A 12,882-nucleotide genomic window follows, 5' to 3' on the forward strand; every position below is an offset into this window, starting at 1 on the left:
ATTTTACCTATATAAGCAGTGTAATTTTTCGATAATTGACCACCCTAACCAAAGTATGGCTACCCCTGATTATTGCATTGTACTATTTCTTTTTCTACAAGTTTGTATTTTTAATTTTAACATACACTTAAATTAATTTGGCAGCAATGTCGTGAAGTCCTACTCAAAGCCACTGGTGGAATTGGATGAAATGGTGAAAACTGAAAAGGATGATTTTGGAGAGCCTGGGGCTGAAAAACTATATTGACGAGTTCTTGGATTTTTCCAACGTTTACTTTCTGCAATTTACGTATTATAAAGCAGCTCAACCTCAACGTGAAGATGTTAGTAAAATAAGATTGCGTGACCACACGGATGATGATTTCTTCACTATTGTAAAAAAAAATCAAGGTGGATTGCAACTTCATAGAAAAAATGGGGAGTGGATTGACCTTAATAATGTTTCACCAAATTCCTACGTTGCTTTAGTGGCGGATTCTTTCATGGTAAGTGGAGTATTTTGTTTTAGTGTGTTTGGTGTGATGGAAATTAGTAGCAAATTAAATTTTGATGAAATTTTGAGTATTAAAAATTAATAATTATGAGTAAGATTAGCTAAAAAATATTAAAACAAAGTAAAGAATTGTATGGAAAATGACTTACGCCTATAAGGAATGGAGGTCATTTTTCTTATTCTAATAGAAAATGTTTTATCGAACAACAATTTTTCCAGTAACTAATTAACCGGAAAAATGACTTTCGCATGAAAAATATTTTCTCAAAAATTTAGGGAACAAGAAGAAAAATTCTCGAAATATGTTGTATTATTCTTTTTGGAGAACTGGCGATAATTTTTGGTTATAAAGAAAACATTTTGTGTAATTTTTTTTTTGGCTTTGTATAAATTTATATAGGCATGGACAAATAATACATTGGAGTCAGCTACCCACAGAGTAACAATGGAGGGAGACATTGATAGAGTGTCCATTCAGCTATTTTCATCAGCAAAACCAAGTGACATTATAGAGGCTAAAAAAGAACTAGTGGATGAAGAACACCCTATAATTTTCAAGCCCTATGACACTGTTGGATATTATGAATATATTAAGTCAGGAGCTGGAGCTGGCTTGGGTCTCAAAGCTTATTTAGGTGTTTGAATTGTTCCTATTTTATTAAGCTTGAGCTTTCTATAAATTATATATTGGTAATTTATGTTGTTTGTTCCTCCTCCATATATAATAATGTTAGTTGTCATAACATTATGAGAATTTACCAATTTGTACGTTATGACTTGTAATATGGAGATTATGATGTTAAGAATGCCCTATTCTGCTAATTTGATTTGTTGTCCAGAGATTTTGCTTTATCGATAAAGATTTGTATACTTGAAAAATAAAGTGTACGCGACATGCCAATTAATAACTATTGCTTCTATTAAACATACGCTCGTCCCAATATATAAAGGGCAGAAAAACTAAAATTTAAAAGCAAGCTTTAAAAAGTAAGTATCAAACTTAAAATCTAGCTCACATCGAATTCACTACTCAAGCAACCTTTCGAATGATTCAAAATTATACTCTCGGATCTTCTAATCACCTCAAAGTACATAAAATGAGGTTTAGAACGGTCAAAAACGTTTAGAAAGACGACATTTTCCTAGTTTTTAAAGCAAGTCAAATTCATAATCACGTTTTTCAGCTGCAAGTCGCGATCTAATTATCAAAGTCATCTCTCTAACGGCTATATATTAAACGAGTTTGGACCATGCTTCACCAGAAGGAGCCGCCGAGAGGCCTCCAACCGGCGCGTCTGGATGGGCAACAACAGTCTAAAGGCGATAATTCTCACATGCAAGGAAATCCCTCAGGAAAACTCTCTTATGCGGACAAAATTTCATCTCCACCAAGTTCATCGCCGGTTGATCTCAAACAAGAAAAAGAAAAGGTGAGAGCCAGGCACGCTACTCACAATGGTATGTCTGTTGTCATCTTCAAAGCTTCTGATTACTATGGTATAATGGCTGAATCTTGCAAATTTACGATTGTGGGTCGATTTCTGAGACCCCGTCCCCAATTTGACAGAATTAGGTCAAGATTTAAAGAAATTGTTACTCTTAAAGGGTCAGTAAGAATTGGGGTTTTTGATAATCACAACGTTTTTATTGACCTATTTAATGAGGAAGATTGGTCAAAAGTTTGGTTTAGGAGAGTCATTGAAATTGATGGAATGCAAATGTGGTTGCAAAGATGGTCTCCAAATTTCAAGCCAGAAGAAGACCTGCCTGTGGCTCCTGCGTGGGTTCTTTTTCTTGGTTTGCCCTTCCATATGCATGATTGGCATTACATTAAACAACTTTTAAGCTCAGTCGGAACTCCTCTAGCTTTGGATGCTGCAACTATGGGAAGAACAAGGCCAAGCATGGCTAAAATCAGAGTAGAAGTGGATCTGCTTAAGCCACTACCTCAAGTGTTTTTGTTGGTCAAGAGTATGAGGATTCACCTCTCAAAGGCTACACTCAAAAGCTGGAATATGAAGGGGTCCCAAAATATTGCAAACATTGTAGGAAAATTGGTCATTACATGATCAATTGCAGGGCTCTTGAAAAAAAGAAAGCTGAAAGTAAAGAAGAAGAAGAGGTTCAAAATCTGGAAAAGACACTCAGTTAGCCACAGAGCAAGAGGGGAGCAAGTCTGCTAAGAACACTGATGAAGAATTTCAAAATCCCAAATTTCAGAGACTATTCAAAAACATCAAAATGAAGAAGCCAAACTCAAAAACAAAAAGGATAGAAAGAAGAAGACCAAGCAAAAGAAGACAAAGAAAATGCCAAAAAAGAAGAGAAAAGTTTTGTTCAAACCGGTTACCAGCAAAAGAAGGGAAATGTCTGATTCAGCAGCAAAACAAAATGATTTTACTAGGCAATCCATTAAAGTAAGTATCCTTAGCCCTGTTACAAAAAATAATACCTTTCAGGAGGATCAAACGGATGAGAATAACAACAAGGATATCTTTGAAAAAGTAAATAAGCTTAATAGAGGAATTGATCAACAATTGCAAAATAGCCTTAGACAAATCAGTCAAGAAGACAAAATTGAGGGGATAGAAACCGAAGAGCAGTGTGGTGAGTCCAGTTCATCTACTGTCCCAACAGAGATAAGGAATCAACCTGGGCTTCAACTGGTAGTGGACTTATATGAGAACAAGGAAGAATGCAACAACATTAATCAAGAGAATGATATTTCGGATAGCTTACAAGAAGTAGAGCAATCGAATAACCAGCAGGAATTGAGAAAGGAAGATCAATATTCTCACACCCAAATAGAAGATCAACAACAAAATACAAGAAGAGGAAGTTTTGAAACCAGAAAAAGTGGCAAAAGACACAGGAACAAGACTCAACCTTCAGTGAGAAGGAATCAAAAGGAAGACAACACCCCGAATGATCTCAATGATTAGTGCTCTATTTTGGAATATTAGGGGAGTTAGATCCAAGAAAGCCATTCACAGGCTAAAGAAGTTGATCAACATCAATAACACTCAATATATGGCTATCTTTGAAACTTTTGTCTCAAAAGAAAAATTAGATGGTTACAGGAAATTCTTAGGATTTCAACTCTGCTGCTTCAACAACAATTGTCAAATATGGTGTTTTTGGAATGCCTACAACTTCATTAAAGCCACTGCCATCAGTGATCAACATATTACTATCAAAATACATAATGTTATTGGTATGCAGGACATCTGTTTTACGGCTCTTTATGCTAAATGCAAGTCCAAAGACAGGAGGGACCTCTGCTGTCTCTTGAACAGGATAATATGGTGATTGATGTCCCTTGGTGCGTAGGCGGGGATTTCAATATAATCATGAATCCTAATGAAAAACTAGGGGGTAAGCCGCACAGAATGTATAGAATCCTAGAGTTTCAGACCTGTATCAACAATTGGGCCTCATTGATATTGGTTACAATGGTTCTAACTTAACTTGGTGCAATAACAGAAGACCTGAGAAAAAAATCTGGAAAAGATTAGACAGAATCATTGTTAATGACCTTTGGGATCAATTGTTTCAAAGAAATTGTGTTAGGCATCTGGCTAGGACAGGATCAGATCACAGACCTCTCCTTATAAAGAATTTGGAGGGTAAACATCAGCACATTAAGTATTTCAGATTTCTGAATTGTTGGGTAAACATAGAGGGTTTTTATGACATTGCCAAGGAATCCTGGAAAACAAAAGTGGTTGGGAATCCTATGTGATCCTTCAAAGTAAACTCAAGTCTCTTAGTAAAAGACTTTCTCAATGGTCTAGGAATGAAATTGGGGATATCAATGAAGCTGTTACCAAGAGGATAAACTTGAGAAGTTGGAGGACATTGATATTGAAAATAATTCGGAAAAGAGTTGAGAAGATGTTAACAAGGCTCATGCTCAGTATATTAGATGGCTTAGTCTTCAAGAGTCCATGCTCAGACAAAAATATCAGGTAAAGTGGTTTGAAGAGGGGCAAAAGAATACCAGATATTTTCATTCAATCCTCAGAGAGAAAAGAAGAAGGAAACAGATCAATCGCATCAAAAACAGTAAAGGAAATTGGATCAAGGGAGATGAGAAGATAGCCAGAAAAGCAGTGAGGCATTTTCAAACAATCTTCAACCTTACCCCTCCCATAATCAACAATCCTATTCTGGATTGTATTCCTTTATGCATTTCAGATGATGATAACAACATTCTTAGCAAGATCCCAGAGGATAATGAAATCAAGGAAGCAGTCTTTAGCCTTAGCCCCCACAACACAGCAAGACCAGATGGCTTCAATGACACCTTCTTTCATAATTTCTGGGAGATAATTGAGAGGGATGTCATTGCTTTTGGGAAAGATTTCTTCAACGGAAAAGGTTTGACCAAATTCTACTCCCATACTTGTTTAATTTTAATTCCTAAAATTGACAATCCTGCTACCTTTTCTGACTTTAGGCCTATTAGCCTATCTAACTTTACTAATAAGATTATCTCCAAAATTGTGTCTCATAGAGTAAACACTTTGTTGCACAAAGTAATCTCCTTGAACCAAAGTGGCTTTGTTTAAGATAGGCTAATTTCTGAGAATGTTTTGTTAGCTCAGGAAATTGTTCACAATATTTCTCATAATAATAATGGTGGTAATGTAGTTATTCAATTGGACATGGCTAAAGCTTATGATAGAATGGCTTGGGATTTCATCTATGCTGCCCTTAGAAAATTTGACTTTTTTGATAAATGGATTGGACCGGTTCACAATCTCATATCTAATGTGTGGTACTTTATCATCATAAATGATATGAGAGATGGCTTCTTCTCTTCTTCCCAAGGGCTTAAGCAAGGGGATCCTCTATCCCCAACTCTATTCATTATTGCTGCTGAGGTCTTATCAAGATCTCTCAACTCTCTCTATAGAAATCCTAACTTCACCCCTTTCTCTATGCCTCATAATGTTCCTAGGATTAACCACCTTGCATATGCTGATGATATTGTTATGTTCTGTAGTGGTGGATCTACCTCTATTAAGTTGGTCATGAAAATGATTGGTGACTATGAAAGAAGTTCTGGACAACTGGTTATTAGGGATAAAAGTTACTTCTTAACTGCTCCTAATACAGCTGCCACTAGAATAAACAGGATTAGAAAGTGCTCTGGTTTTATGGACAAGAATTTTCCTTTTACTTATCTAGGTTGTCCCTCATATGTGGGAAGAAAAAAAATTGACTTTTTGGTAACATGATTAGTAAGATTGTTAAAAGGCTCAATGCCTGGCAAGGTAAGCTGCTTTCTCATGGCGGTAAGGCTACTCTGATTAAGAGTGTGCTCCAATCTATCCCTGTGTACACTCTCTCTGCTATCACTCCCTCTAAGGGAGTATTTAGGTTAATTGAGAAATATTTTGCTAATTTTTTTCAAGGGTTCCTCTGAGGAACACAAGAGGTACCACTAGAGTTCCTAGAACCACCTTGCTCTCCCTGTTGAAGAAAGAGGTATAGGTACTAGGAAGATGGAAGACATTAGTAACATTTTAGCAACGAAAAGGTGGTGGAGGATAAGGTCCACATCATCTATTTGGGCTAGTTTCATTAGAAATAAATACTCTGTCATATCTCACTTGGTCTCAAAAAAGCTTGCTCCAGGAAACTCCCATACTTGGAACCATGTTCTCAAAGTGAGTGATATTGCAGAAAAATATATTATTTGGCAGGTAAATGAGGATCTAGTAACTTCTGGTGGAATAATTGGTCTCAAAAGGGACCTCTGGCTAAGCTGTTTCCTGATACTCCAAAGAATTCCAAAACTTTGGTAAGAGAATTCATAATTGATGGGAAATGGAATATCACCAAGCTGAAGGAGCTCCTACCAGATCAACCGGTACACCAAATCCAAACCATTTCTATTGGCAACCAAACCAATGAAGACCAAGTTTTTTGGGAGCTTTCAGAAAATGGCAGGTTCACAAACAAGAGTGCATGGAATCTGGTAAGGAAAGCTAGTCCAAAAGTTCAATTCATCGACAAGGTATGGAACTTTACTATCCCATTTAAAATGTCTTTTCTGGTTTGGAGGCTCTGGTATGGTAAACTTCCTTTTGATGATGTGATTATTAGATTTGGCAACAAATTGTTTCCAGATGTAACTGCTGCAAAAATCCGACTACTAGTAACATAAATCATGTATTTGTAGAGGGTCAAGCTGCTAGTTACATTTGGAAACTCTTTTGTAATGCTCTTGGCATACAACATCACACCTACCCTATTAGATATATAATTAACAAATGGTGGGCTTCTGTAGCTGTCAATGATGTCCACAAACTTGTTTTAAATATTACTCCTGTTGTTATTTGCTGGTCTCTTTGGAAAGATTTATGTGCATGGAGGTATGTAGATAAAAAGCTTCAACATTTATAGATTACAGCAACGAATAGCTAGGAGTATTGAAACCGCAATCAACAAAGCTTATCCAAAATGTAATCCAAAACTACCATGGAACTCCTTCTGCGATCTCCTAACAAGGTTACAACCTGTGCATAAAAGTATGGTGGTTCTCTGGAAAAAGCCTGATAAGGAATGAGTCAAGATCAACAGTGATGGGAGCTTTCTTCAAGGAGAAGGAAAAGCAGAGCTAGGAGGAGCTACCAGAGATGAGCGAGGGGAGATTATCATGGCCTTCTCAATTCCAGTCAAGGCTGAGAACCATAATATTGCGGAGGCTCAAGCAGCTTTGATTGGTACTAACTGGTGCATACAAAATGGTTTCACTCAAGCAACTCTTGGATTGGACTCTCTGTACATTGTAGATATCCTTCGTAAAGAAAGTGATACTAACTACAAGCTCAGTCATATAGTGAACAAGATCAAAGAAGCTATCAACACTTTCAATATTCAGATCAGCCATTGCTATAGAGAGGCTGATAACTAGGGATTCTAGCCTATCTTATACTCCTTTTTGCTTAGGTTTTGGATAAAAAATGTGTAAAAGTATTCCCAAAAACTAACTTATTGTGCTTGTTTGCAGTGTTTGGTCGAAATGAAGCGAGAAAGTCATAACCAACTCATAATGGAGTTAAACCTGCACAAGTTCAAAGCTAAGATAAAGGCGCTGACAAAATGAAATAGTGCAGCCGCGGAAGGTCCACCGCTGAGGCGACCATAATTAAGCTCTCAGCGGAATTGAGGTTCAGAGAAGGCATGTTTGGGCACAACAGACACCGCTGCCCGCGGTGAAATAGCACGGCAGCAAAATACTTGCCGCGGCCGCGGTCCAAATTGCGCTGAGGGAAAAATTGAGAATCAGAGGACTGGAAATTTGAGCTCAAATGAAGAGCACGGTCCGCGAACATATTACGCTGTCAGCGGAACCTCCGTAGGGGTATTTTTGTTCGAAAATTTCAGCTGTGTATAAATAGTTCTTTTTTACATTTTTAGGTCAGCTTTTGTTTGTGAGGAATACGTAAACCACCGTACTTAGCTATTTTGAGTAATTTTACAGCATTTTTAACCATTAATCTTAGATTTTACTCTTGTAATTACTTTTTATGGGTTATATTTCATCTCCATCTTTGATTTGTACCTTGATTATGAGTAGCTAAACCCATTAGCTAGGGTTGTGACCCAGCCCTAGTGTGGGTATTTAACGGGTATTCAATTTCAGGGCTTAATTATTTATGGGTTAGCGATATTTAGCTTGATTCATGCTTTAATTGTTGAATTGGTGGTTGCAAACACTTATTCGTGCTTATATGACTTAGAGTCTTCTTGAGAAAGAGAGTCTAAGTCTAGAAAATTCAGGCTAACAAGGAATTAGGGTGCATTCAAGAGATTGATAGCCCCAATTAAAGGGTTAAATCTAGAGATAGTAATACCCAATTTGAGACAATTTTGCTTGCATTGTTTGGACACCCAATTCTCGAATTACTGAGAGGCATAGAATGAGTAATTATGCGCAATGTTTATATCATGATCCCAATTATAACAAGGTTGTCCTAAGTTTTAGACCCCGTTAGATACTCACCTAGGTGTAAGTCACTTCCCTAGTGCCTTTTATTAATTGAGAAAACCATTACAAAAACATTATACTTAGATTACTTTCAGCACTCATTAGCATAAAAGTAGAATAGAAACAAAACAAATCATGATTAGAAGTGCAATTAAGAGCAACACACATAGCTAGATTGGATAGGAACCCAATTCCTAACCAATATTAGCTACTTATGGATATCGATCTCGACCTTTCGGGTAAAAGCTGCATCAACCACTCTTTCCATTTTATAGTGGTATAGGGTTGGAGACGATCACTTTTTGGCGTCATTGCCAGGGATCGAACCCGGGTCACTCGCGTGACAGGCGGGAATACTTACCATTACCGCGCCTAAAATCCTCTCTCAGCGGTTGTTCAACTTAAGAGGCTTGGTAGTCTGAATCCCAGTCCTCCGCAGCCGAGTTCAAAATTCCGCTCTCAGTGGTAGCTAGTCCGCGGCCGCGCTCCTTTTTTCGCTGTCGGCGGATCACTGCTTTAAGAACACTGTTAACTTTTCATCTGTTCGTCTCTGATATTTCTGTTAACACCAATACTAATGATCTTTCACTGATTTTTTCTGCAGACAGTGGTCCGATCTAGAGGGGCCGGTGATGCACAAAAAGGGAGGGCTGAATCTTCCCGAGACAGGGGAAGAGGAGGTCAAGGAAAGAGCAGGCTACCACTAGCGGTCCAAAAATCGATAGGGAAGTCGAGGAAAACAATCAAAGCTGCGGACAGAGCTGCATCACATTCTGAGTCCCCTCCCTTCGGAGGGAGATTCAGTGCCAACCCATATCCCAGCAAACTTTCCAGGGAGATTCCCACTAAGAGACGAGCCTACACCCCCAGTTTCCCCTGCTTCTTCTGAGTCATCTGTTGGCTTAGAGGAAAGTAGTGAGTCTTCAGCATCAGCCTCGCCTCCAGCCTCTCCATCTAGACAAGAACCCATTGATGTAGATGTTGAGATCCCTGACGATGGGAGGGGTGGTGACACCCAGACAGGAGGGTTGGAGAGAACAAGGAACCCGGAGGTGTGGCAACAATGGTTTGTGGGTGAAAAAGCCTACCACAAGTTTCGTGAATGGTGGCCTCAGAGATCACTCACACATGAGAGGGATCTTATACCCTAATGTCAAGAGGCAGTTCAATGGGAGAGTGGGGTGGAAATTCTTCACCAGCAACCTACCTGATGCCAATGAGCACTTGGCCAAAGAGTTCTATGCCAATGTAGCCCACATTGAAAAGGGCACCTATGTGACTAAGGTGCACAACCTGAAGATTAGATTTGATGGCAAGACCTTGAACGACTATGCTGGGTTCAATGATGAAGATGAGTCCTTGTATTTGGAAAAAGTGGCTATGGAAGACTTGGCCCGCCCTTGGCTTGCATCACTGATTGTCCTCCCGGGGACTACTCCAGCTTGGCTGACACCTGGGGTCCCGATTTACAGGAACACTTTGAATTTCGAGGCAAAGGGATGGGAGACCTTCGTGTGTAGCCGGTTAGACCCTACTACGCATGACAGTGATATGCCAGTTTCCCGGACTATTATTGTGGGGGCTATCATGGCGGGGTTTCCAATTAACATCGGGAATATCATGGCCAGGGTGATTACCAGAGTGGTCAACATGGATGAGAGCTCCTACCTTTTTTCAAACTTCCTCACCATGTACCTAGAGGATTAGGAAGTCGAGAAAAGGGACTTCGACATCAAAGTGAGGCCAAAAAGGCCATTCTCATGGTACAACCTTCAGGATCCAGACAACCCCAAGTCCAAGGGCAAAGTCTCCACTTCCACTGGCCAGTCTGAAGAGCCTGGAGTGGTGGCCACTGGTTCTGAGCCTTCCACTGCCATACCATATCCTCCCTCCGGACCATCTACTTCCATGCCTTCTTCAGTGCCTTCTTCATCAGCATACCCACTCACTTCAATGAGGGTTAACCAGACTCTTTCCAGCATCAACAACTTGATGCAGGCATCTACAACAAAGCTGTCTTTCTTATCCAGCACAGTGGCAGCTCAGTTAGTTCCAGCTCAGCCTCAGGTGCCCGCCTCAGTGGAGGAATCTCTCAAGGAGCTTTTGGACAATCAGAAGAAGCTCCTGGACAACCAGAAGCTTATCATGGATGCTTTGGCAGCTCAAGGAAAAGCAATTAAGGACCTGAGCAAGCAAACGAAGAAGCTAAAAAAGACTCGGGCCTCAAAGGAGTCAGTAAAGCTGCTGAGAGGGGAGTTGGAAAAGATTAGATCAGATGGCGACATCCCATTGGATCTACTATTAGAGGAGCAAGTCCCAGCAGCTCAGGCAGCACAAGCATCAGAGCAGGAGGGTGATAGAGAGCCCGCGAGGAGAGGGGTGATTCCCCGGACTAATGACTTGGAGATTGAGCTGGAGGACCCTGAGGGAGGTGACTCAGTCCAGCCCCAGGACCCAGAGGGAGCTGACCCTACTGATGTGCAGGATCCGATGCAGACCACAAAGGGAGTTTTCTATACTCTCTAACCCCTCTTTGATCAAAATTTTCCTTTAACATTGAGGACAATGTTAGTTCTTATTTTTTTTTGGGAGGGGGGGTGGTGGTGGTGGTTCTATTTTGATGATTTGATGACTGGAATGTAAATATGATACTTATTTTTCGTTATTGTTATTTTTTACTTTTGGTATGTATATAACTTTACCATTTATTTTTCACTTTTCGTGTCAATTTGGTATGTATATAAAGTTACCTTTCCGCGTATATATTCAGTCCCCTTTATGTATATTCGTCTCAATCCCCTATTGTACATATTCATTTTACTTTCCGTGTTTTAGTTTATAATTTCTTTTGCAATTTTCCTTAATAGCATAACTTCTTATTTAATTTAGTAGCTTCTTTTTCAGTTTGTAGCTTCTTAATTTTACAAGTTATCGTGATCAATGTCACACCTCCTTTTTACTACCCCCGGAAGGGGGTATAAAGGAGTTTTTTCAATTTAAGTGATAATCGAAACATGATTATTTATTAAATTCAGAGTCGCCACTTGGGATAGTTTATGGTGTCCCAAGTCACCGGTTTAGAATCCCGAATCGAGGAGATTTGACTCTGTTTTAATGTCTGCGAAACACAGAAATCCGGGTAAGGAATTCTGTTAACCCGGGAGAAGGTGTTAGGCACTCCCGAGTTCTGTGGTTCAAGCACGGTCGCTCAGATCATACTTGGCTTAATCAAATTATCTAATTACTTACTTTTAGAACCTATGTGCATTCGCTTCTTTTAATTAAGAAATTATCTTAAAATAGGTCACACGTACGTGTACCCAGTTGTTTGGCGCGTCAAAAATCATGTCACGCGAACGTGTCCACAATTAATAACGCTTTGTTATTATTAAAAAAATTTAGTTAAAGTTGCGCGAACGCATACTTCGATTTTGTTTTTAAAATCGTAATCATGTCACACGAACTGTACACAACCACGATGGTATATTGAACGGGCCTAAAGCAATCTAGGATATTCAATTTTTGAAATTGTAATCGTGAATTATAGATATGGAGTTGTAACTAGCTCTTTAAATATTAGCAAACTAGTATGAATTATTTACAGCTTAACGGGCTGATGGCTCAAAACAATATGAATCAAACTGCTCTAGATATGGCCAGTACCAAAACTTGCCGCAAAATGACAAAAATCAAAGCAATTGGACGAAGGCAACACAAATCTTGCCAATCAAATGGCGTGGCAAATATCACGCAAAACACAGAACCAACAAAACAATATTCAACCATTGAACAAAGTTAACACTCACTGGCCCCTAAATTGGTTTCACAAAATTCAACAAAAAACAATATTCAACTATATTAGCTTCTTTTGACGCAGAGCACTATAACACTCAAATAACCCATAGCTCAAGACCATTATCATCTTATGTTTTGGATGCCAATTTAGCTATGTAAGAATGAAATAAAAGAGACCAATTGAAACAGAGAATTCACAGTAAACAAATTATTAAGATACTCTTGAATTGATTTAACGACATAGCCAATGAACCACTATATTTTCACATTTTAATGGAAGAAAGGGCGGAAAACTGAAGAAGCCATAATAAAGGCTTTTGAATTACTCGCAAAGGAAGATCAACAAACCTTAGCCCGAACAGAAAATGCAGCAGTGTCGGAACCTCGCCGGAATCTCGAACGGAACTGAACAGACCCAACTCGACTGGATTTGGGTGGAGATTTCGAGCTGATTTGCACACTGGTCTGGTGTAGTTTTAGGGAGTTTGGAGCTGGACTTACTGCTGGGTTCGAACTTTGCTTCGCCGGATTCAATGGAGGGTCACTGAAGCTACACGTTTTCCAACGAGCTCAACGGACAGGGAATGGGGCG

General features: G+C 39.2%; 1 protein-coding gene across 1 annotated transcript; it reads left to right on the forward strand.

Annotated features, from left to right (window-relative positions):
• LOC109229798 (probable 2-oxoglutarate-dependent dioxygenase AOP1.2) lies at positions 210 to 1,136 on the forward strand. Its single transcript, XM_019395351.1, has 2 exons — positions 210 to 485; positions 894 to 1,136. Exons 1-2 carry the CDS (start codon positions 210 to 212, stop codon positions 1,134 to 1,136), a joined length of 519 nt encoding a protein of 172 aa, XP_019250896.1.

The sequence above is a fragment of the Nicotiana attenuata genome, chromosome 7, assembly GCF_001879085.1.
Source record: "Nicotiana attenuata strain UT chromosome 7, NIATTr2, whole genome shotgun sequence".
Lineage (NCBI taxonomy): Eukaryota > Viridiplantae > Streptophyta > Magnoliopsida > Solanales > Solanaceae > Nicotiana > Nicotiana attenuata.